The sequence below is a fragment of the Nicotiana tomentosiformis genome, chromosome 8 (assembly GCF_000390325.3).
Source record: "Nicotiana tomentosiformis chromosome 8, ASM39032v3, whole genome shotgun sequence".
In the NCBI taxonomy this organism is placed as follows: domain Eukaryota; kingdom Viridiplantae; phylum Streptophyta; class Magnoliopsida; order Solanales; family Solanaceae; genus Nicotiana; species Nicotiana tomentosiformis.
The window spans coordinates 125,730,659-125,756,710 of NC_090819.1; the positions used below are offsets into that span (position 1 = coordinate 125,730,659).

The following is a 26,052-nucleotide window of genomic DNA, read 5'->3' on the forward strand; positions in this document are numbered from 1 at the left end:
ATTCGAGCTTGGTATTTTATCAGAATTCATTCAAATTTTCGGACGAAATCTATTAGGTGTACTTATCTAGTGACTTTTCTTAAGTGTATATATTAAGTTTGGGAGGAACCGTAACCTATTTGATCAAAATTCTCCAAGTTAAAAATATTTTTTTTTAATGTTTTTTTTTTGTGAAGTGTTTGGTCAAACTTTTTGAGAAAAAAAGTATTTTTGAGTAGGAATAGAAACATAAAAAAAATAGTTCTCTTCAAAAAGTACTTTTTTTTAAAAACACTTATAAAAATACAAGCACTTATTTTAAAAGTTTGGCTACTAATTGTTTCTAATAAATTAGCCACACCCAAATTTATTCTCAGCAATTCTCAAAATCAGCGCTTGGCCAAACAGGCTATAAAGCAATCTGTGAGAAGTGAGAGCTCTCTGCATTGTGGGCAGAACCAAGACAACCAAAAAAGAAGAGAAAAAACTTGATGTAAACTAGTTATGATATTTAAGAATTCATTTCAGCCGGGAATCATGAGAGTGGCAGTGCCACGTTGTGGAATTCCATTATTGAAGCCTGTCAACAAATTCCCCTTCTTCTCTTCCACCCTTTCGCCTAAAACTTGTGCTCGAACCTTCTCTGCGAAAATGTCAACAAACCCACCTTCTCAACTTACCCACACAATCAATCTTCCAGCCCAACTCAGTCAACCCGTTTCTATTATCGCTGCTCCCGGCGTCTCCAATGCCCAGTTCAGGCAAGTCCTTTCACTCGCTATTTCTTTCTTTTCTGTTTCTGGGGTTCTATTTTTAGCATTCAACTATTGTAATTCACGCCTTAATATAGTATTTGTAATGAAGTTTTTGGCTTTTTTTCTGTTAAAGATTGATCATTTTTCTTGGCATGAATGATTTGTTTTGGAGTCCGTCCATTTATTCTTTCTTTCTTTCTTTCTTTTTTCTTTTTGAGTGTTCTATGTCTAGCTTTCAGCTAATATAATTCACGCTTAATTTGGTATTTGTAGAGAGTGTTTTGGAAGTTTTTCATGATTTTGAAAAAAATGGATTTTTTTTTTTACATGTTTAAGATTAAAGCATTCTTCTTGCCTCTTGGCATGGCTTTGTATTAACTGAGCTGTTTGGAAGTCCTTCCATTTGTTATACCTTTCTTTTTTTCTTTTTGGGGTTCTAATTTTAGCTTTCAACCTATATAATTCACACTTAATATGGCTTTTGTCTTGAGGGTTTTAGAAGTTAAAGACTTTCTGAAAAGAAAGGAAGCTTCTTTTATGTTAAAGATTAATGATTTTTCTTGGTATGGCTTAGGATTAAGTGAGCTGTTTGGACGTCCCTCCATTTGTTATATCTTTCTTTTTTTCTTTTTGGGATTCTAACTTTTAGCAAGCAACTTCCATAATTCACGCTTAATATAAATATCTGTAGTGATGTATTAAGAAGTCATTCAAGCTTTTTAAAAAAAAAATCAAGCAAGCATTTTTATGTTAAAGATGAATCATTTTCTTTGTATGGCTTTGTATGGAGTTTGAGTGAGCATGTTTGGAAGTCCCTCCAGTTGCTATATTGATGTGCCATTTTAGCATTCAACTTATGCATGCTCACTATGGCATTTGTTGTGAGGTTAAGTAAGTGTTTCAAGTATTTCGGGAAAAGGGTGAAGCATTTTTTTTGGTTTGGCTTTGAATTAAAATGGCTGTTTGGTGGAAGTCCCTCCAGTTGCTATTTCTTTTTGCTTTTTTCCTTTCTTCTAGGGTTATGTAATTTACTCTTAATATGGCATTTGTAGTCAGATTTCTGGAAGATCTTCAAAAGAGGAAGCATTTTATGTAAAGGTTCAGACTTTTCTTACAATGGCTTTGGATTGAGTGAAATATCTATTTCCTTGTAGGAATGCTATTGAATCCTCATTGTTTAAGCAGTGGTTAAAGAACATACAAGCTGAAACAGGACTGCTGGTTAATGGAGCTATGTCTTTAAGACAAGTTCTTATTCAGGTCTCAATCTCAAGTTGTTCTTTTAAAGTATGAAGATTGTGACTTTTATTTGTTCACTAGCTTGGATGAATTACATTGTTGCCAGAGCCCTTCTAAATTTATTAAAAATTGGATAATGCTGGAGGAAAATGGCATGTCTTTTTATCTTGACTGATGCTGCTTAACTACATTGTTGTTGAGTATATTATGTCCAATTAACATTTATTAGACCAATAAATATTTAGGTTTATTGGCACCTTATGCTCCTTAAAGATTGCCATGCTGCACTGACAGCCTGACATGGCTGTCAGTTGTGCTCTTGCCTTCTTCATGTTATGTGTCGATGTTAAGTTGCAATATCAGTGACTGGAGACATAGTGACTAACGCCGAATTTCAATCTGTTGTCGGTCCTGCTACTGCAAGCATTAAGTTTGCTTTACAGCTGATTTTCCTTTTTATGTGTTTGAGCAGGGTGTAGATATGTTTGGAAAGCGTTTGGGGTTTCTAAAGTTCAAAGCAGATATTATTGATAAGGAGACAGGTCAAAAGGTATCTGAGTAGAATTTCCCATCCCATTTATGTAACTCATTCAGTCGGACTATGAATAGATTCTTTTAAAGCTGTGGTTTCCTTAATTTATTTTGTTTATACTGAGTCTTTTGTCCAAGTATCTTAGAGCGACGGAAAATACAGTACTCTTGACATAGCTTGTCATTACTAACATTACAATGATTTGTGTCTTCCATTTTCTTTTTCCTAGCTTAGCCTTGGTTGCGACAAGGGCAATTTCTTTTCAGTCACTATTACTTCTTTTGTGTGTAGGTTCCTGGTATTGTCTTTGCACGGGGTCCAGCTGTTGCAGTGCTAATCCTTTTGGATTCTGAGGGTGAGACGTATGCTGTGCTTACGGAACAGGTAGGTCTTCCAAGTTCCAACCATCAACTCCTCTGTTTATATAATGTTGAAAATTATCTCACAATACTGATTAGGTGAGGAAATCTATGAAGGTTCTCTACCTCTATTACCTTTTTAACTCTAAAAAACATTCAAATTGTTTGAAAGGTTAGGGTACCTGTTGGGAGGCTAATTTTGGAATTGCCAGCAGGAATGTTGGATGATGACCATGGTGACTTTGCTGGAACAGCAGTTCGAGAGGTCTCTCTTTCCTCTCTATCAAAGCATTATCCCCTTCCCCACCCCAAATAATCCAGGCAATATGATGCCGAAAGCTATCACATATTCATCCATGCACAGGCATTTCATGTCAGAGTTACTGTTTTCTGGTCACAGATTGCAAGCAGCCAACTTAACAGCAAGAAAAGGAATAATCATGTTACTAGCCCATATAGGCTTTTGTACCTGGTTGACGACAGCCTGAGGTACAAGGAAATAGAACACATGAATCTTCAAAAGATGAAGTAAAAATTTCTCCAGATAATACAATGAGCCAATACTTAGTCAGCATATGCTGCAGTTGACTCATTAAGATACATACAGAGTGAATATGAACTTTCTCAAAATTTTCTAGACTGGGGAAAGCTGTTCCCTTGTTTCGTGGCTCAATTACATAGTATATTGGTTTATTATTGCATAATGAACTGGATTCCTCTTATTCTGTCCTTTCTCGACTAATCAATGGAAGTTCCTTCTTTTCTGATGAGTTAATAGAATCCAGAAATTTGCTGATGTTTGTGTATGTGTGGCTCTACTGATCCTTATAGGAACATTGTAACTTCCTTTTGACAAGCAACTATCTGTTTTACATATTTGACAACTTAGTTGCATTATACTGTATAATCAAGTGCTGCTTTTGAATACTTATGGATGTGCATATATATCAGTGGATGGCAAAATCGGAGAGTTTGACATTGCTATTTGGCCGAACTTCTAATTTAAGTATCTGATCTATATGTCTCAGGTTGAGGAAGAAACTGGAATACACCTGAATGTTCATGATATGGTCGACCTCACGGCTTTTCTTGATGCATCGACTGGGGGAAGAGTTTTTCCTTCTCCTGTAAGCTTCCACCATCTTCTATAAGACTCAGACTATTCTGACCACATGCTCTCTTGGATTTTGAATTATGGGAACAATAAGTAGAAAAATTTGCATAAACAGCTAGTTTCTGCTAAAAAGTATATGAAAGGGTAAATGTTATAGTTGCTTCTAGCCTCGTATTTAAAGAATGTTGACGGTTAATACTTCTAGTGGTCAGTAGTTTCAATTCATTGCACTACTTGCTCTAGTGTTAGGAACCTGGAATGACGTTGGATACTGCTCCATGCGCACTGAAATTATAAATTTTGCGAACCTTGCCCCAGTCATGGTTTTTCAGCATAGTAAAAATTATAATCGGCATGGAAAAGCTGCCATTTTCTGGAACAGCAGTAGCTTCTTTCTCGCATTTCAGATAAAAAAAAAAGGGCAGCTTGGTGCACTGAGCACCCACTATGCATGAGGTTCAGAGTAGGGTGACTACATCAGGTCTATCGCCTTACGTTGGGTCTATATTTCGCATTTAAAAGATGGGGACTTTTCATTATTATTTCTGCCTTTTATGTTTCTCCAACACTATATTTCTGTGATTTTGTTATTCTTTCGATGTTAGGGTGGCTGTGATGAGGAGATCAGTTTGTTTCTATACAGAGGAAATGTCAGCAAAGAGAAAATCCAACAACTGCAAGGGAAAGAAACTGGACTACGAGACCATGGGGAGCTGATTAAGGTGCATGTGGTTCCATATGATAAACTGTGGCGTGCCACAGCTGACGCAAAGGCTCTGACCGCAATTGCCCTCTATGAGATGGCCAAAAGAGATGGGCTGCTGCCTTGAGTTAATATTTTCTCTCCCATTTTTATCTCAATTTACTTTATTGTTTGCTTGGCTGAATAGATGATGGTATATCTTAGGCAGATGACTTATACATTATGGGTATTCCTAGGCGAACACTCCTGGCAACTGCATCTGTTGCTTAGTTTTGAACTTTTGTACATTAGACACACAAAAGCTGTTTTGCATAGAACACAATTTTATCATTTCGAAAAAGATAATAAAAAAGGGAAAGAGGAGATTGGTCCTTGCACAGTTAACGGAAGTCCTAAAAAATGACAAATGTATTAACTCTATTCCGTTTTACCGTTAATTCTGTTCCTGGTATGGATGGGTAAAATTGGCTTCAGGATGTTGTTATCACAACAACATGGCACTGCTATTTAGCTATGAGCTTGTATCTTCTTCAAAACATCTCTTGCTGCGACTTATTTTCATATTAAATAAAGTAAAAGAAACTGATTGCTTCTAAATTTGGAGTCAAACACGCCAAATTGAATTTTTTTATTTGTCTCGAAAAACCCATGGGAATTAGTCTTACTTCCAATCCTTTAGAGCAAAATCTTACTGGTTGCAGCTTGAAAATGTTGAACGTCGAACATCACTGAAGAAAGTATTTTCCTATTGCAGTTGGAAAACGACCCTGCCATCCCAAATTAAGCTTGATGGAGATGTAGTATACAAAGAACATATAGGTCTAAGATAGTGTAAGTGTTCAAAGTTTGTTGGTTGCTTCCCAAATAGTTGTACCATCACAAGTGCAGAGTTTCTTGTAGTTCTCACCAACTCCTGCACTTCTAGCTATCACTGCTGCTTTAAGTCCTGGATCCGATTTATCTTCAGTTGCATATACTGCTATGGCTCTCCCAATCAGGTCAGCAACTCTCAGCTTCTCTTTAGCACCAGAATAGAATGACTCACCTTTCTCGTCAACTTCCAGTGTTCCCAGGTCACCAAGTGGCTGAAAATTGGAAAAAAGATCAGAAAGTGCAGCACATCACTTTTTGGTGCAACTTTTTTCAATACAATGTTCAGGGCTAAGGGGGGAAAAAGAAAAGCAAAATAGATATTCCCGTTTGTATTATGATATCACTGTGGGAACAACCATCTTGTTTTAGTTTTTCCCAGATTGTCAGATCACTACCAAATATTCTCAATATAGAAGTCATGAAGAAAGGAACCAAGCATGCAATCTCGTGAGGGGGAAATGGCGGACCCTTCCAGAACAAAGGAACTTATCAGGATACTCACCATTTTATCATTTATCACCTTACACCAAATTCTTTACTATTAGGCAAAGCAAGAAGGACTACAAAGGTCACAATACCTAACCACCCTGTTAAATGCATGGCCTTCACCAAGTAAACCCCCATCTCCCACTCCCAGAGCAGGAAAAAATAGAAGGGAATCGGACAGCGTATAGGTACATCTTAGCTTGAATAGTAACTTGTACATGGTGTTACTCAAAACCCACACAAACCAATCATGCATTAGAACTTCGTCCATTGGGCACCTTTAGACACTACAAAACAAGGAAAGAATTAACACAACAAGCAAGTGTAGATATTCATTTCACCCTTTGGAGTATCCTGTTTCCAGACAACTTCCATTCCATAACTAACAGCATGGATTATTAGATACATTTCATTGACAATGGACCACTTAAAAGTATTAATCATAGTCCTTCAAGCACTTAAAGCATCCATAAGTGAGATTAGTTGAGAACTTGACTGCATAAATAATAGATAAGCATGCTGATTCCCTCAATTTCTCTGTGTAAGGATAACGGCAACTGCAGAATCCATGCCCCCGACCAAAAAAGGAGGAAAAAAACAACTTTGTCTCAATCCCAAACAACACTGGGTCGGCTATCTCACTAACCATGTTACTCCAATTAAACTTATCTCAGGCCAATAACATACAAATAAAAATAAAAAGTACTAGAAGTTCTTTATATTTTCTATTGATGACGTATAAAACTCTGAAAGGCTAAACGGCTCTCCTAGAAAAGCATAAGACAGAGTAAAAGTGCTACCATGACAAACATATTCTCAACTAATAGGTATCACCTATGTAGAGTTCACAGGAACAGGGGAATATAACATATCATATTTAAATCAGACGTTTTTCTGAGTATTTCTTACTGGGCTATACAATTTCCCAGTACTAGCTGCCCCCCTCGTCAAATCACCAAATTCATTAATTGACCAAGCATGCTTTCCAGGTGTCAGTCCACTGAAGTTTGCTTCAATCCTAGTTAATTCCATATTGACTTGAGCCAAGCGAACAACACCAAAAATGTCTGGCCCTTTGAATTCCGCAACAGCAGCAGATATAAGGAAATCTACAAAGCATGGTAAACACATAAAACTGTTGGATACATCGCAGAAGATGAAGCTGAAGAAATCTAAAGCTCATGAGGTAACTGCTTATGATCCCTCGTTTGCATTCATTCTCTCAGTTCAGCACTTTAGAAAACATTATGTACAATAATCATAGGCATAGCTGATTCTGGTCATCCTGTGAACATAGCCAGAGATGTGAAAATATAATGCTTCACAAACTTTCTATAGTACTAACCGACAACATCAGATATACAATTAGCTTTAAGATTGGAACAATACCATCCGGAACTCCTTGTCCAATCAGTCGGGCTTTTCGACCTGTTTGCTCCAAGGCTTCTGTCAAAATCTTCACAGGTGAAGATCCAAGAACTCTCACTACTTGATTATCGAGGTCCACATCCACATTCTTAACACCTAAAAGCCACACAAAAGATCTCTTTCAATGCTAAAACAAATTGATGAGTTTTTTACAGAAAAAAAGCCTCATGCCAAGGCATGATTTCTTGTTTTTAGCACTTACCTTCAACAGTTTGCAGTTTGCTCTTGACTGCCTTAACACAGCCTTGACACGACATGTCCACCATAAATTCTGTCTGTCACCAAGTCGACAATACCATCAATTTAACGTGAGAAAGCAACAGTAATGTGACATAACAATCAGAAGTTATGAGTTCTTATGAGACATTCTATATTAGAATAATTCCAACATAATGCAAGCCCTCCACTCCCCAACCCTAAAAATCATCAACTCACAACAAAACTAGTAAAACCAAATGCGAACCGCAAAAATTAAACCCTCTTCGATAACAACAAAAATGGGTTATCCTCGGCATAAGTTGGTGCACTAACATTAAGAGATGCTTTAAGGAAAAACCCAATAAAGATCAGCATTCTTGACAAATCAATCACATTACAGCCAGCATGAAGAATTTACCTAAGCAATTAATCAAGGAGAAAACGACCCGCTTGAATTATATAGTCAAAAGCAAAAGTATATGCATGAGGAATTTACCTAAGCAATTAATCAAGGAGAAAAAGACCCGCTTGTATTATATAGTCAAAAGAAAAAGTATACATTTTTTTTACAAGTGAATATTGCTTATAACAGAGCACTATATAAGGCTCTGCCCTGCCTTCTTACACAAGATGTTAGTTGATCGACCTAAAGCAAAGGAGAAAAGATTGGTCCTAGATTGATATTGTACTATATTGTACCTTTCTTTCACTCAAATGTTGTACTGCATTGTAGTACTATCAAAAGTACACAGTTACCATATTTACCATAATAGACTTGTTTGCCGGTACAAGAGTCCCTATTTATTGTACCGGTCCAGATATGCTAATATATTCACAATAGTGTAAAGAATTTTATACTATCATATCACATTTACCTGTTATTGTAGGTAACCTGCCTTGTCTTAAAGATTACAAATCCCATATTTTATGGTGAAGATATCTTTTTGAGTGACCTTTACACTCTCTATATATAAGTTAAACTCATTTCTCATTTTTCCTCTCAAATCAAAACTACATAGAAAAATATACTAAAGCCTAAAGGAGAACGTACCAGTAACTCAGGCAAGACGGCACCATTCTAAAAATGAAAAATCAAATTACTGAATTAGACCTATAACATCAATTGATTGCCAAAAACCAATAAACCACAAAAGAAATTAAAAATATACTAGTTTGCAGTTGTGGTTTAGGAATAGAGGTGAATCTCAAATTTAAAGAGACTAATAGTGTAAATGCACCACTTAATATCCGAATTAGTTCCGGTGCAACCACGGCTTATATGTTGAATCAGCCTAGGAGAATTCAACAAATTTAAGAAAAATACAAGAGTTAAAAGGAATAAATTATACCTCGACGGAAGTTTGGTGATTGGAAGAAGGCGCGTCCATATGAAGAGCTGAAGGAGGACTTGATTTTTCTATATTCTTCGCGAAGCTTAATCGGAGATTCGGATTCGAAGCAAATTTTAGATTTTTCGATAAGCGTTCGAAGTGCGAAGAAGAAGAAGAAGAAGAAGAAGAAGAAGAAGACGAGGAGGAAGAGGAAATGGAAGAAATAGCAAAAGCAGAAGCTGGAATAACAGCAGCAATGGCGGTTGTTTTTGCAGTCACAATTGACCTCAAAAATGCCATATTTTCACAATCCTTTTATATTCATTCAGCTTTCGGTTCCAATTTTTTAACAGTTGAGATAGAGAGAGAGAGAGAGAGTCGTCGTTAGACTTCGGAACGCAATCTAGATTCTAGAATCATCGACTTCCTGTATTCAGCTAATTGGGCTGTTTCATTGGGCCACATAACTACTAGCCCTCGTTTTATTTTGGAAAATTGACACATATATACCACTACTAATAGTAATGGGTGAAGTACACAAATAGCCCTCAAAGTGGATGGCCTTGAATTTTTGTCACACCGCTTGTCTTGTGGGCAGAACTTCAAGTTTAACAAGTGTAGTCTCTCGCTTGTCTTATGGGTAGGGGTGGCAAATTGGCGGGTCGGATATGAGTGGGTCGAAAACGGATAATTTAAAAAACGGATGGATTATCCGACCCGACCCGTATTTAATACGGATAGAAAATAGTTAACCGACAGATAATATGGATATTCATATTATCCATGGTTTCTTGAATATAATCACATTTGGGAGAATTTTTAGTCTCTCAAACTTGAGGAACCCCCAATTTGAGTCTTTACAAATGTAAAAGTTAAACCCATTAGTTATCCATTTTCTAAGTCGATAATATGCTCCTTATCAATATTTGATCTGTTTTTAAAAAGTTCATTATCCAACCCATTTTTAGTGGATAATATCAATATAGATGGATAACTGTTTTTTAAATCCATTTTGCCACCACTACCCATGGGCAACATTTTTAACTTTTGACTTTGAAGTTCTGCCTATGGGGCAAGGGAGGTCAAAAGTTAAAGACTACCCTAAATAAGTATTATATTTCTGTAACTTTTATACTGCTAATAACTATTAGCAACATTTCGGTCAAATATTAGGTTTACCAACTGTAGCCCAAATAAATTGACAATAATAGCCAAATTCTCCCAAATGGACGGAGATACAAGAGATCTTGAGGTTTTTATAGAGTTTTCAAGAGATCTTGGATATGTTTCTAATTCATTCAATTTTAATAGACACAGCATCTGAAACTGTCGATGATGATTTACATCATCATAATAAATTGTAATCTCACCATTTAAAACTCATTTAAAGATTCAAGTTGAAACTTGAAATTTTTTCGTTGTTTTGAATGGGTGTGGTTGAAATTCTTGGGAAAACCTATACGAAGTTATACAAAATTTGAGGAAGATTGGAGGTGATTTGGACTGCTTTGGAGTTAAAATTTGGAGCTAAAATCAATTTTAATAACATCAGTACGATAATATATATCACGTGTATATATTGTGTATATCCACATGGATTTTCATGTGATATAAAGAATATACATGATATATTGGAGATATACGGATGTACCTGAAAGATATACAAAGACATAGTGAAATATACATAGATATACACCGCGTTCAGCTCGTTTTCTTCGACGGCCCAGCTCAAAATTTCGAAAATGAGCTCAAAATTTAGTACAAGCTTCACACAATTGTTATTAACAAGATCTTTGAACACCCACTCCGGCTTATAACACTTTTTAAATTTCAATTTTCAGATTTGAGAGCAAAAAGCTCGATCAACAGTCAAGATCTTCTTCATAATTCGGTGATTTCAATGGGTTTATGACATAGTTATAGTGATATATTGAAGGCATTGGTAGTTTTAATGGTGGCATTGATGTGGTGGTATAATACTACACGTTGGAGGAATGGTAATGGTAGAAGAAGGTAAATTATTTTGAACTTTGTTAATTATTTTTATTAAAATTACCAAACTTGGCTAAAACATGCCAATAATAATAAATTGGGACATTTCTTGCCATATGTTTGGCCGGCTGGCCGTAGAGTGCCGAATTTTCTTTTTATATTACTTCTTGTTGCAGGTCAATTTAGCTTGATAACATAACAACTTTTGACATTATTAACACACAAAACATAAAAACTTTATTTTATTTTATTTGAGGAAGTTCTTGAAATAAGTTTTATTTTATCTTAAGTACGCTTGGTCCATGCCTACTAAAAGAAGGACCAGTCTCGTCGTGGTGATTAGAGGACACATCCAATCGCTCATCTCTAATGTGACATGTTACCTCCCAGTTATATGATCAACATGATCAGTCGACTAGAAAGCGGGCTATTCTTCTTCCGGGATGAGTTTTTCAATCACGGGCTTGGGTTTAGTAGAGGACTGGCTTGTTTCCTTCATGCCCAGGAGAATGTTGCGAGGGACATGAGAAGTTAGAAAATTCTTATGCTTGTATATAACTTAAATACTTTAGTAATAAGCGCGTGGACCCTTGATGTAACGGGTCAATAAAGAAAATAGGTGAAACCCTACTAAGGTTATTGGAAGATGTTTGTATTTTATTGGATATATATAGTCTCTAACATTTTGCCCACTTGGAGTGGAAGTATTTAATGGCAAGTAGCTAATGCCGACAAAGACAATCATACTTCCGTGGGAAATATAATTTTGTTACGCAAATAGCCAGATTCACGATTTAATTTTTCTAACCAGTATAAATAAATTATACACATTTTTACACACATTATACATAAATTTTAATTAGGTGGGTGACTATTATATATTTGAGTTAATTCTTCTACCTACTACCTATACAAGACATGATGAAAGCATTTAAAACTGATAAAATTATCAAACACCATTAACTAAATCAAGAAAAGTGAAAGAATGAAAAGTAACATAATAACATATACAGAAAAGATATTAACAGCATTTGACTAAAATCAAAATGAGTACTTTATGCACTTATTCTGCATTTGAGATTGAAAGCATTAATACAAGTCCATTGTTCATGGCACCAGAAAAGGGAGAAAAATAAAGAAAGAGTAAATAGAAAACTAGAACTGCCAATCTTGTACGTTTCACTAGACCAACACAACTGCAATTGGACTTCTCACAGAGTGCCTATTAGAAGTCCATTTCAAGAATCCCTGAACAACTTCATTGCCTGAGCTATTGGTTGTCTTGGAAAAAGTCACTTGGTATGTTAATCTCTGGTTCAACATAGAGAAGTTTAGCTTGGAGGGTTTAACTTTCACAGCAACTCCTTTTGGTTGAACTATCTCCACCTTGTAAGATGATTTGGCGTCTCCTACGTTGGTCACATTTCTAGTATATGTCTGAGGAGTTGATCTAAGTCTGATGGAAAATGAAGGATAATTTAATTGCGCTTCAGGGATACTTTTCACCTCCAAGCAATTTACCTTGCGTTGTAACAAGTTACCTACCTCTCGATTTGAGTAGTTCAAACCACATAAATAAGGTAAATAGTCCTCAAATGGTGTATCATAAACTAGTCCAGGATCAGTTGCTCTTGACGGATTAACATGTCCTGCGCCAGTTGCAAAGATATTAGCAGGATTGAGCGTTTCATCTAATATTGGATTCTTGGCAAGGTTTAATGTGTCAGCGGTTGTCATGATTGCGGACTTAATAGCAGAAGAAGACCAATTAGGATGCGCGCTCTTTAGAAGAGCTGCTATGCCAGTAAGGTGAGCACAAGACATTGAGGTACCAGATAGAATATTGAATGCAGACTTTGTGTTTTTGTTGGGGATATTCACGGTGGTAGGCCAAGCAGCAAGGACATTAACACCAGGACCAATAATATCAGGTTTTAAGATGCCAGGATTTGCTCTGCTTGGTCCTCGAGTAGAAAATGAAGCAACTATAGGAGCATTTTTATCTCCTATTACTGTTCCCTGGAATGTAATTGCAGCAATAGGATTTGAAGTTGAATTTATATAGGCTTTAATTTTCTCTCCTTCTTCATGTGAAACATCTAATGCGGGAAGGACATGAGCAGTAGCTGATTTAGTGACACCATCTTCCGGATTATTGATCAGAATCATGCCAACGCCTCCAGCATTCTTTACACTCTCTCCTTGACTACTGGTGAGACTACAACAATCTTTTCGACACAAGACTATCTTACCTTTGATAGCAGGATCAGTCAACGCCCACGATCTACAGAAAGGGGCATCTTGATCACTTGCGTTCTTTCCAGCATCATATAGAGCGATGAATGTTGAGTTTGAGGTCTTTTTCTCATCAGCAGATTCTCCTTCAAATTCCTCTTTATTTCCAAGCTTAACAGTGGCCTTTAGTTTTCTATCATGAGTGCTAGCGCCAACTGTGAGAATCCAAGGGGCACTATTTGCTACAGAGTTATCAAATTGGCGATTGCCTGCAGAGCAACTAACAAGAATACCTCTTTCTGTTGCACTGTACGCCCCAAGAGCAATAGGGTCATCATGAAATGGACCATTAGAAAATCCACCAAGAGATGCGGAAATGATATCTACACCATCATCTATAGCTGCATCCATGGCAGCTAAAAAATCAGTATCACTACAAGTAGCAAAACTGCATACTTTATATATGGCTATGTGGGCAAGAGGGGCAACACCAACTGCTGTGCCATTTGCATTCCCAAAGAAATTGGCACCTTTCACAAAAGCTCCTGCAGCTGTGCTAGCTGTGTGTGTACCATGTCCATCATCATCTATCGGGGAACCTTCAGCAAATCGAAAAGACCTGAGTCCTATGATCTTGTTATTACACTTTGTCGTGAAATTAGACTCACAAAATCCTTTCCACTTAGCAGGCGGGGGAGGCATCCCAACGTCGCTAAATGAAGGATGATCAGGGAAAATTCCAGTGTCCAAAACTCCGATGATCACGCCTTTCCCATAGTTGGAATCCTTCCACAAACCCATGTTCTGTTGCAAACCAAGAAAACTTGGAGTATGAGTAGTTTGCAAGGACAATATCCTATGTGGCCGTGCAGAAAAAAAGCCTTGTTTCTTTTCCATTTCCTTCACTTGTGCAGCAGTTAATCTTGCTGCAAAGCCTTTCATCACATTGTGATAGGAGTAGATCATTCTTGGCTCTTCATTTTCACTTGAGCTAATTGATGTAGTTTTAGGCAAAAAAGAATGATAATAGCTCTCTAAATCCATTGATGATGATTGAGTAGAAATTTGGCTTTCTGGTGGTTCAACTTGGACTATATAAGTCTCTAAATCACTCTGGAAACTAGGCAATGGGAAAGAGCAAAAAATGCAAAATAGAAGGATTTTCAAGAATCCCATGGCTGCAAATGGGATGCTAATTTTTATAATGCACTTGAAAAGTGAAGTTGATATATTTTTCAGTTTAATTTGGAGCTACTACATATAGTACTTCCTCTGTGAAACTTATTGTATCATTATTGTGAATTAGACTAGGATAGAAATATATGGTATAACCAATTAATTAGCAAACCATCTGACTCGTCCGATATTGAAGTAAAGTTGTTCGTTGTAAAATTTGTACATATTTGACTTTTCTTTTTGGAGGAATGATTGATATAAAGTTGTCCACTGGCGTAATGGTAGTAATGACTCGACCAATAATGGGCCACATTCAAATATTATTGAAGCTTATCCTAACGGGGAAATATCCAAAATTGTCCTGATTGATTGCAAAACGGTACCCTCCGTTTAAAGTTGGGGTAAATCATGCTCTGGTCGGCACACATTTGCTCTTAGTTTTCAACTTAGCTAACGAAGCTGTTCAATAAATGTTGACCTACCATCATTAGTAAGATATGATAGAAGCTACTCCCTTCAATTTTACTGGTACACTATGAATTTTACACACCTTTTAAGAAATAATAAATAAAATATATAATTTATCATGATACACATATAATTGATGCATATTTTTAATAATTTGAGAAAATAATTTGAAATGAGTAATTAATACTGAATGTATAGCAAGAAAAAAGAAATTGTCTTATATTGATGTGCTAAAAATAACAAGTAAAAGTAAAAATATATTTTTTAGAATGCTGAACAAGTAAAAGTGAACGGAGGGAGTATATATTACCTTTGATGTAGATTTTCTTAAATGCTGAAGCTCCTATTTTTGTCAAGGGGAACTAGTAGTAGAGACTCCACTGTGATTTATCAAGAATTGTAACTTGTAGTACTTTTTGTATAGTGTTTGGATATAAAATTTTAATTTCAAAATATTAGATTAGTCTAATCCAATGTATTTTAGATGATTAGTGATGTGTGGCTATAATTTATGGTGTAGCACATTATTCGCCTTACATTTTTATACGCTTTAATGATAAAGTACACCTTATTTGCGTGTAATAGGGTCCATTTTATGTGTAGGTGAATTGGAGATGAAAGTAGAAGAAAAAGGAGACCTACAAGTCGAAAGCGTGCGCGGGAGCAGTGAATGAGAGAACCTGGCGACGCCAGGCTTGAAGCTGGCGTTGCAAGGCAAAGGCCAGGCTTAAAGCTGGCGTTAGGCTGGCGACGCAAGGCAAAGGCCAAGCAGAACCAGGCGTTAGGCTGGCGATGCCAGGCCTGAAGCCAGGTTCATCAGGCGTTAGGCTGGCGACGCTAGGCCTGAGGCCAGGTCCAATCCGAGTTTTGAAAACTTAATTCGTTTCTGAGTTTGACTAGGACTTGGCCTACACGTTTAGGTTTTTTCCTACACATATAAATAGACCTAAAAATACCACTTGGAGGGACTTTTGCAACCGGAGGCAAGAATAGCTTGTGGAATCACCCGTTGGGAGTTAGAATCATCGATTTCTACATCTTTTCATCTTTACTATGTATTTTAATTATGCAAAATATTTGGGATATTATTACTATGAATATGAGTAGCTAAATTCCTAATCTAGGATTTTGATGGAACCTATTGAAAGATGATTTTCTTGTTACATTAATATAAATTTGCCGTAGTATTTTCTCTATTTGTTCAACTATATTATTCATGAGGCTGATAGAAGGGCCCTCAATTAGCTGTGCCTATTTAGTATGTATTACTCGGAAGAGAGTGCATATTTAGGTAGTTGTTGAATAACATCACTCCTAAACGTATATGAGGGATCCATACGGAGGTTTAAAGGTGGGATTAGGGATAACGAAACCTTGGTGCGATCTGAGTGAGCTGTACTTAATGCCAGCTAGCGTAATTCGGGAGAATATGTCTAGTAAATTATGGTAATTACTCAGGAGAGAGTTATGACAGTTAGAGTGCTCATGGTCGATAGAGAAGATTTAGGCAAATTTATAGAAAACGTAGCGAAAAAGATTCCGACAATAGGGGAAATCACAACCTTATATCATTTCAATTCTTGTTCATAACCCGTTCATAGTTAGTTATTAATTATTGCATTTTCATTATGTAATATTTAGTTAATAAAAATCCAAATTGTCACTTAAATATTTCTGAAGATTGATTGCGTGAATTTGTACGAGTCTAGTAGCTGTGTTTGATAGGTTAATTCTCTGTGGGATTCGACTCCGGACTTGTAAATCGGATTATATTTACAACGACCACTAAGTCCTTTTTATAAGGCATAGTTGGGCATGATCAAATTTTGACGCCGTTGCCGGGGAATTAACGGTGTTATTAATTGCAGCTAAAAGAAGTGCTAGAATTCTTAGTGTAGTCAATTTTCTCCATTCTAAACCAAATACATTAAAATTTTAATGTTTATAGTCTTGGGGTGTTACAGATGCATGCCTAGGAACTTCTCAAGAACTGGTGAATTGCTCGAAGCGTTATCAAATCCTGAGAAAGCTTTCAAGGCACTAAATCGTGCAAACAAGAAAAGCAAACAGCAACGAAACTCGACAGAACAAATCGAACCAAACATGGATGACGGAATAAAAAATCCAATCAACAACAGAAACAATGAGAATGAACCAAAACAATGGGGTGTGGTGCCTCTTGTACCAAAAACAACATTATATGATTGGGCACAACCCATCGCCAACAATCTGGCAACCGCAATTGCAGTCCCTCATATACAAGCAGAATCATTCCAAATCACAAATAACATTCTACATTTGTTGCAGAACACGTGGCTGTTCTCAGGGTCACACATTGAAGATCCTCAGCAACACCTGGAGAATTTCCTGTCAATATGTTTAACGCAAAGGCAACCTAACGTGACACCGGACACAATAAAGCTTTTGTTATTCCCATTATCGATGACAGGAGAAGCTCAGACTTGGCTTAATTCACTCCCCATAAATTCCATCACTATTTGGGAGGAATTAATCAAGCAATTTTTGAACAAATTCTACCCACCAAATAAAACTGCCCAACAGATTGATGATGTATTGAGCTACAGGCAGAGACCAACATAATCACTACAAGAAACGTGGGAGAGGTTCAAGGGCATGCTGGTTAAGTGTCCACATCATGGTATTCCAGATCAGATGTTGGGGCAAAGATTCTACATGGGACTGACTGATAGCTTAAAGGCCAATGTTGATGCTTCAGCAAGTGGAGCATTTTTGAGTAAAACGTTCGCAGAATGCAAGATCCTACTTGATAAGATGGCACAAAACTCAGGATGGATGACAAGAGCCTCCACGATCACTCCGGTAGTTCACTCAGTGGCTTTGGACCCAAACAACTCCATAGCTGAGAATGTGGCCACTCTAATGACACAAATGAGTATCCTCGCCAAAAAGATTGATGAATCAGGCCAGAATCAGCAGGTTCACATAGTTGACACAACTAATGGGGGCTTATGTACACCATGCATTAACCAACCATATATTTGCTCGTGGAGTGCGGAAGGTAACAACCAGCAATATCAGGAAGATATGAATTATGTAGCCAACTATGGGGGACAGAGGCAAGATGGTCAGAATTGGGGTCAACATATTCAACAATATAGACCAGCGCAGCAGCAGTACAATAACAAAAACAATCCTGGAGCTATACGACCACTGGGTCAAGTTGCGCCTTACTAAAGGCAACATGGCTACATCTAGCAAAATCAGCAGCTGACTTATCAACAACCTCAACAACAACAGATTATGAGACCAGATGATGGGTTTACTAAACTTGAGGGAATGCTGGAAAACAACAACAGAATGCTGCAACAGTTGATTGGGTCCACGGGAAAAATGCAACAGAGGGTAGACTCGCATGAATCATCGATAAAGGGTATTGAGATTCAATTAGGACAGATTTATATGGCCCTAAACCATCGTCCCCAAGGGACATTACCTGTATATACACAAGTCAATCCAAAAGAACAGGGCCCGAAACAGCTTATGGTAGTGAGTCTACGAAATGGTAGAGACCTAGATCTGGAGCAAGAGATGGCTCGCGAAAGCCGGCCTACTAAAACACTTGTGCCAGTACCCATCGAGATAAATGGCTCAACAGGGTTAACAGAGGTGACGGTACAATATGTGCCAACTGAAACAAGCAAAGAAAAAGAAGTTGCGAAGGAAACTGAGTCAGAGCAAGAGAAGGCAGCAGAAACAGTGCCAAAGCAGGTTCAAAATCAAATCACAGGAAAGAAGCGGCCTACAACACACTTCCCCCCAGAGATTGGCCAAATATCAAAAAGATGAGCAATATAAGAAATTTTTGGAGATGTTGAAGCAAATTCAGGTAAACATTCCATTGATTGGCGCCTTAAAAGGAAATGCCTGGTTATGCAAAAATGAAGAAGGACTTGATGTATCATAAGTTCGACTTTCAAGACTTGGCCATAGTTACACTGACTCAGACATGTAGTGCTGTTGTGATAAGACCCATAGCTGAGAAGTTATCTGATCCAGGGAGTTTCACAATCCCATGCACAATAGGAAACTATGCGTTTGCTAAGGCACTTTGTGATTTGGGGGAAGCATAAACTTGATGCCCTTGGCTATCTACAAAAGGTTAGTCATTGGAAGAGCTAGACCCACGTCTATGTTATTACAGCTGGCCGACCGGATAGTGAAGAGGCCCTCTAGTATCTTTGATGATGTATTAGTACAGGTGGGGAAGTTTGTTTTCCCAGCAGATTTTGTCATTCTAGACTTCCGGGTTGACGAGGAGATTCCCATAATTTTGGGAAGGCCATTCTTGGCCACTAGGAGAGCCCTAATTGATTGTGAAACTGGAGATCTAAAGATGAGACTGAACGATGAAGAGATAACGTTTAATTTGCAGAAATCTATGCGGCGACCCAGTGAGTTTTCTAACTGCACTCAGATAGAAGCCGTGGATGTGATATTGGAGGAGGAAGATGAGACTCTGAATGCAAACGACCCTCTAGCAGCATGCCTCATGAACTTAGAAGAAATGAATGGTGAAAACTTGGCAGAGTGGGTTTTGGCCCTTGAAGGGCGAGGGTACTGGAAAAGAGAGCTCGAATTCGAGCCCTTACACTTAGAAGAAAGAAAAACACCTCCTGCTAAGCCATAAATTGAAGAGCCACCACAATTGGAACTAAAACCGTTACCTCTCACCTCAGGTACGCTTTCTTGGGACCTAAATCCACTTTGCTTGTTATTATCTCATCCAGTTTGTTAGATGTGCAGGTAGAACAACTTTTGCAGGTGTTAATGGAATGTAAGACTGCAATTGGCCGGACCATTGCAAATATTAAGGGGATCAGCCCGACATTTTGCATGCATAAGATTCTACTGTAAAATGGGTACAAACCTTCCATAGAACATCAAAGAAGGATAAACCCTAACATGAAAGAAGTGGTGAAGAAAGAAGTGATCAAGTGGTTAGATGCAGGAATCATCTTCCCAATCTCTGACAGTAACTGGGTTAGCCCAGTTCAGTGTGTGCCAAATAAGGGTGGAATGACTGTAGTGCACAATGAGAATAATGAGTTGATCTCAACTCGTACAGCTACAGGTTGGCGAATTGGCATGGATTATAGAAAACTGAACGCAGCCACCCGGAAGGACCATTTTCCTTTACCATTCATTTACCAAATGTTGGATAGATTGGCAGGGAGGTCTCACTTCTATTTTTTGGATGGGTATTCGGGGTACAATAAGATTTCCATAGCCCCGAGGATAGAGAGAAGACATCATTCACTTCTTCGTATGGCATCTTTGCCTTTCGGAGAATTCCGTTTGGCCTATGCAATGCACCGGCCACCTTTCAGAGGTGTATGTTAGCCATTTTCACTGACATGGTTGAAGATATTATGGAAGTCTTTATGGATGATTTCTCTGAGGTGGGGGATTCGTTCGAAGACTGTCTGCACAATTTAAGAAGAGTGTTGAAAAGGTGTGTGGAGACAAATTTAGTGCTGAACTGGGAGAAGTGCCATTTTATGGTACAAGAAGGTATAGTGCTGGGGCATCGAGTGTCTAGTAAGGGTATTGAGGTTGACCATGCTAAGGTTGACGTGATTGAGAAGTTGCCACCTCCCACTTCAGTTAAGGCAGTAAGAAGTTTCCTTGGGCATGCCGGGTTCTACAGGCGATTTATAAAGGATTTCTCTAAAATTGTAACCCCTTATGTAAACTCCTTGAAAAAGATCATTCTTTTATGTTTTCTGATGACTGCAGGTTAGTATTTGAGGAGCTGAAGAGGAGACTGGTGACTGCACCAATCATCTTTGCACCCAACTGGGAGCAACCGTTTGAGCTCATATGTGATGCGAGTGACTATGCTATAGAAGCAGTCGTGGGGCAGCGGAAGGACAAACTGGTGCACCCAATTTACTATGCAAACAGAACGCTAAGCGGTGCACAACTCAATTATACCATGACTGAGAAAGATATGTTGGCTGTGGTGTTTGCATTTGACAAATTCAGGTCTTATTTGATTGGTTCAAATGTGATTGTTTATACTGACCATACAACACTTAGGTACCTGATAGCAAAGAAGGAGTCAAAGCCACGCTTGATCCGTTGGGTTCTTTTGCTACAAGAATTTGATTTGGAGATCCGCGATAGAAAAGGGGCAGAGAACCAAGTGGCAGACCACTTTTCAAGGTTGGAGGGAGCTAAAAATAAAGTCAAGGTAGAAGATATAACTGAGACATTCCCAGATGAACAATTGCTAGCAGTGACATTGGAGGAAGCGCCATGGTATGCAGACATTGCAAACTACCTGGTAAGCGGTATTGTCCCCTATGATCTTTCCTCTGTTCAAAAGAAAAAGTTCTTTCATGACTGTCACATGTATTATTGGGATGAGGCTTACATGTTCAGGATTTTTGTTGATAACATGATCCGAAGATGTATCTCCGAGATAGACCAATCTTTTGTTTTGCAGGCTTGTCATGCATCACTGTCACGACCAAAAACTAACCCCTGTCGTGATGGCGCCTATCGTGGAACTAGGCAAGCCGACTCATTTACAAAACAAACCGATATCTTTGTTTTAAAGATAATTTCAAGGTTATTTAGCATAAACCTTCATTTAAAGAGTTCAAATAAAAGAAAAACAGAAGTGCGGAAAAGAAAAGCCCGACATCGGGGTGTCACTAGTCATGAGCATCTATTATAATCTGTCTGACAATATCAAGGCTAACTCAGTCTGGAAAAATAGCTAAATACTACTAGAGGAAGACAAGAGGGAGAAGAGAAGGGGCTGCGATCGCCAAACAGCTACCTTGCTATCTCCAAGAAAATCTGCAACGAGAAGACTCAATAATCGCTACCGTGTCCAGCCACACCTGGATCTGCACATAAGGTGCAGGGAGTAACGTGAGTACGCCAACTCAGTAAGTAACAACAATAAATAAAGATTGAGCGGTAGTGACGAGCAATAAAGCATATAACGTTCATATCATGAAATCTCAGTAAAGTACAACATGCTTAAAAATCAGTGTTTGAATCAAATCGTCTCGTTTAAACCCGGTTCCAGTGAAAATCATTTAAAGATATTTTTCCAACAGTTTTTCAAACAAAGGCTCAACAAATGTGAGTAAAAATGATTAAATCATAAACAGCCCGTCGGGCAAACCTCACAGTCACTCTTGCCACTCGGGCATACCTCACAATCACTCTTGCCACTCGGGCATTCCTCACAATCACTCTTGCCACTCGGGCATACCTCACAATTACTCAGCACTCGGCACTCGGCACTCGGCACGGACAACTCACGTGTGATAATAATAAAGTATGCTGCAGGCGAGCAACCCCGATCCACACTCATCCTCACCAATCAGGCCCTCGGCCTCACTCAGTCACAAGTATGCTGCAGGCAGGCAACCCCGATCCACACTCATCCTCACAAATCAATCCACTCGGGCTTTTCAGTAAAACAGGGCATTCGGCCCAAAATATTTATATGCATCAAAATAGAGTCATAAGACTAAGTTATGCAGTAAACAAGTATAACCATGACTGAGTATGGATTTTTCAATTGAAAATAGTGAGAGGATGATACAAAATAGCCCCTAAGGGTCCAAACAGCATTGGCGCAAGGCCCAAACATGAGATTCAACCCAATTTACAGAAATTCTTTCTAAATCATATAAGTATCAACAGTTTCAACAAAGTATGCAACTTTACAGTTGCTACGGGGCGGACCAAGTCACAAATACCCAACAGTGCACGCCCACACGCCGTCACCTAGCATGTGCATCACCAAAAATAGTAGAATGATACAAAATCCGAGGTTTCATACCCTCAGGACTAGATTTACGATCGTTACTTACCTCAAACCGGTCAAATCTCTACCCCGCAATGCTCTTGCCTCTGGACTCGGCCTCTAAATGCTCCAAATCTATTCACAATCAGTATAATACCATCACTATACTCTAATGGAATGAATTCCACAAGAAAAGCTTCAAAATTAGACCAAAACCCGAAATTGGCTCAAAATTTGCCTGTGGGGCCCACGTCTCGGAACCCGACAACAAAATCCAAAAGCCCATCCAACCACGAGTCTACCCATACCAATTTTACCAAAATCCGACCTCAACTCGACCCTCAAATCTACAAATCTTATTTCCAAATTTCTAAGTTTCAATCTCTGATTTACACATCAAAATCATGAAATCTAGTCGTATTACTCGATGATAATTCAATATTATGGAGTAGAAATGATCACAAGGGACTTACCTCAAGTTTTTCCTTGAAAAATATATCAAAAATCGCCTCTCCCCAAGCTCCAATTCGTCAAAAATGGCAAATGGGACGAAGTCCCTGTTTTTATAATTCTGCCCAGACATCATTTGTTCTACCTCGATCTTGGCCTTCGATCGAGGTCCTCGATCCTGGTTCTCGGTCCTGGCCCTCGATTATGTCTTCTTCCCAGCATTCTCGATCATGTCTTCGATCGTGACCCTCGACCCTGGGCTCGATCATGCCTTCGATCGTGACCCTCAACCTTGAGCTCGATCATGCCTTCGATCATGACCCTTGACCTTGAGCTCGATCATGCCTTCGATCGTGACCCTCGACCTTGAGCTCGATCATGCCTTCGATCGTGACCCTCGACATTGAGCTCGATCATGCCTTCGATAGTGACCCTCGACCCTGGGCTCGATCATGCCTTCGATCGTGATCCTCGACCCTAGGCTCGATCTGGGCTTCGATCTTGGCCATCGACCCTGAGCTCGATCTGGGCTCGATTCTGGGCAGAAGTAATTTCCAACAGAAGGAAATTGCAGCAGTTGTTCTAGTTAAAGTTTTGATCCGTTAATCATCCAAAACTCACCCGAGGCCCTCGGGACCTCAACCAAATATACCAACAAGTCCTAAAGCATCATACGAACTTAGTCGAATCCTGAAATCACCTCAAACAATGCAAAAATAATGAATTACACCCCAATTCAAGCCTAATGAACTTTGAAGTTTCTAATTTCTACAAACAACTCCGAAACATATCAAATCACGTCCGATTTACCTCAAATTTTGCACACAAGTCCTAAATGACATAACAGAGGTATTTCAATTTTCAGAATCGAATTCCGACCCCGATATCAAAAAGTCAACCCACGGTCAAACTTCTGAAAAAATAAAACTTTCGGCATTTCAAGCCTAATTCCTCTACGGACTTCCAAATAATATTCTGGACATGCTCCTAAACCGAAAATTACCATACAGAGCTATTGGAATCATCAAAATTCAAATCCGAGGTCGTTTACATATAGGTCCATATCCGATCCACTTTTCTAACTTAAAAGTTTCGATTATGAGACTAAGTGTCTCATTTCACTCCGAGTTCCTTCCGGACTCGAACCCAACTAATCCGATATAACATAATATAGCTGAATAACACAAAAGGAAGTAGGAATGGGGAAAATAGGGTTATAACTCTCGAAACGACCGGCCGAGTCGTTACATCCTCCCCCTCTTAAACATCCGTTCGTCCTCGAACGGGTCTAGAAACATACTTGGAATCTCGAATAGGCATGGATATCTGCTCCGCATTTCCCACTCGATCTCCCAAGTGGCCTCCTCCACAGGCCGTCATCTGTGCATGCAAACACCAACACATAAGTTTAATTCAAATTTCCTATAACTCAGTTCTATAGCACGATTTAGATTTCAAAGAAGTGTAACCAACTCCTAAATGCCCTGTAGTTCCTTGCTTATATAATGTGGTGCACAACACATCTATAAACAAGACCCTACTAGACACGGCTTGTAGACTCCCTAGGACAGAACTGCTCTGATACCAAGTTTGTCACGCCCCGAACCTAGGAGCGAGACAAGCACCCCGTGCCTCACCTAACCTGGCGTACCAAATTGCGACTAAGGGACTCTGAACACATAATGTCATACTTTGGCCATGGGGCCACCTTGCAAGACAATTTGCGAAGCAAAATATAAAACTGAATGGAAACTAGCACTAACTAAATATCAATATAAAGCTAGGCCGACAAGGCCGTCATAGCTACTACAGCTGACAAACCACCAATTTATACAAACCCAACATACTGCACTAACCAACAGGATATGCCTACAAGCCTCTACTGATAGATGTACTGTGATCGGAACAGGGCCCCGACCTACCCATAACATATATACAGATATACATAAGATGTACACAAAACTCTAGACCTGGCAACTCCGAAAGACGTGGAGCTTACCGATCAGGCGGAACTCGGGAAACACCTACTGAGGAGGTCTACCCGTCTGTCTGTCTGAACCTGCACGCATGAAATGCAGCGCCCCCCAAAAAGGGACGTCAGTACGAAATAATGTACCGAGTATGTAAGGCAATAAAATAACTGAAATCTGAAACTGAACTGATAATATGATAACTGAAATTAACTGGGAGTCAAAGATGATCTGGAGATATACTTACCTGCTGATACTGACTCAACTCCTTCAATATAGTAAGTAAAATAATTGTACGACCTTATAAGGCTCGGTATATATAACTGCTCTGCCATAGTAGGCTCGCTCATAGGTGCTCGGCCATACTAGGCTATGTATCTCGACCATGCTGGGCTCGCTCATAGGCGCTCGGCCACAGTAGGCTCGGTATATAACTTTTCCATCTGATCAGAGGTTGCCCAATAGGGGCCTGCCCACCGATTATAGCTCGATGGTGGTGAAAATAGTGTAATACTGTATATATATATAGACCCTCTGCTCTCTTGACTGAATAAAGACAAAACTAAACTGAATATGAAGTCCCGATAAGGAATAATATTGTAACTTATGAGACTAGAATAATGTGAATAAATTCATGAATACGAACTTCTCTTTATGTCTCATTATTAACACATGTAGCTACGAGATCATGCCAAAATGAAGGAAGGCTTAGCCTTAACATACCTTATCACAATCTTTCCAATAACCAAGTTGAACTCACCTCTTCACACCTTAATCTACAAGAATGATAATAATACTATCGTTAAGTTACGAAAGGTACAACTATCGCACAACGAACGACAGACCTATTTTGTATTAAAACGGGCAGCATCTCCCCTATAATCCTTACTTCCTCCAAATTCAAGATAACACCAACAATACAAGAACAGAACAATAACAACATATATACAT

At 38.6% G+C, this 26,052-nt stretch overlaps 4 protein-coding genes across 8 annotated transcripts; 2 read left to right on the top strand and 2 right to left on the bottom strand.

The window, feature by feature from the left end:
* Positions 1-360: 360 nt before the first annotated feature.
* Positions 361-7,375, top strand: LOC104084675 (nudix hydrolase 14, chloroplastic). The gene is made up of 7 exons (XM_009588591.4): positions 361-740; positions 1,889-1,994; positions 2,446-2,523; positions 2,797-2,889; positions 3,037-3,129; positions 3,893-3,991; positions 4,584-7,375. Exons 1-7 carry the CDS (start codon positions 484-486, stop codon positions 4,806-4,808), a joined length of 951 nt encoding a protein of 316 aa, XP_009586886.1. The 5' UTR covers positions 361-483; the 3' UTR covers positions 4,809-7,375.
* LOC104084676 (copper chaperone for superoxide dismutase, chloroplastic/cytosolic) lies at positions 5,068-9,392 on the bottom strand. 5 transcript variants are annotated; one of them, XM_009588592.4, is made up of 6 exons: positions 9,016-9,392; positions 8,718-8,744; positions 7,671-7,743; positions 7,430-7,564; positions 6,950-7,149; positions 5,407-5,766 (listed from the first exon to the last, which is right to left on the bottom strand). In XM_009588592.4, the coding sequence occupies exons 1-6, from the start codon at positions 9,295-9,297 to the stop codon at positions 5,521-5,523; spliced, it is 963 nt and encodes a 320-aa protein (XP_009586887.1). In that variant the 5' UTR covers positions 9,298-9,392; the 3' UTR covers positions 5,407-5,520. The 5 variants fall into 5 exon arrangements, with proteins under 5 accessions (XP_009586888.1, XP_009586887.1, XP_009586889.1 ...); XM_009588593.4 differs by lacking the exon at positions 8,718-8,744 and having other exon boundaries at positions 5,068-5,766; XM_009588594.4 differs by lacking the exons at positions 8,718-8,744; positions 9,016-9,392 and adding an exon at positions 8,163-8,320.
* A 2,633-nt stretch (positions 9,393-12,025) lies between these two features.
* Positions 12,026-14,539, bottom strand: LOC104084677 (subtilisin-like protease 4). The gene has a single exon (XM_070182761.1). It carries the CDS (start codon positions 14,398-14,400, stop codon positions 12,172-12,174), a length of 2,229 nt encoding a protein of 742 aa, XP_070038862.1. The 5' UTR covers positions 14,401-14,539; the 3' UTR covers positions 12,026-12,171.
* A 3,611-nt stretch (positions 14,540-18,150) lies between these two features.
* LOC138898105 (uncharacterized) lies at positions 18,151-19,537 on the top strand. Its single transcript, XM_070184142.1, has 3 exons — positions 18,151-18,618; positions 18,768-18,953; positions 19,052-19,537. Exons 1-3 carry the CDS (start codon positions 18,151-18,153, stop codon positions 19,535-19,537), a joined length of 1,140 nt encoding a protein of 379 aa, XP_070040243.1.
* The last annotated feature ends 6,515 nt before the right edge of the window (positions 19,538-26,052 follow it).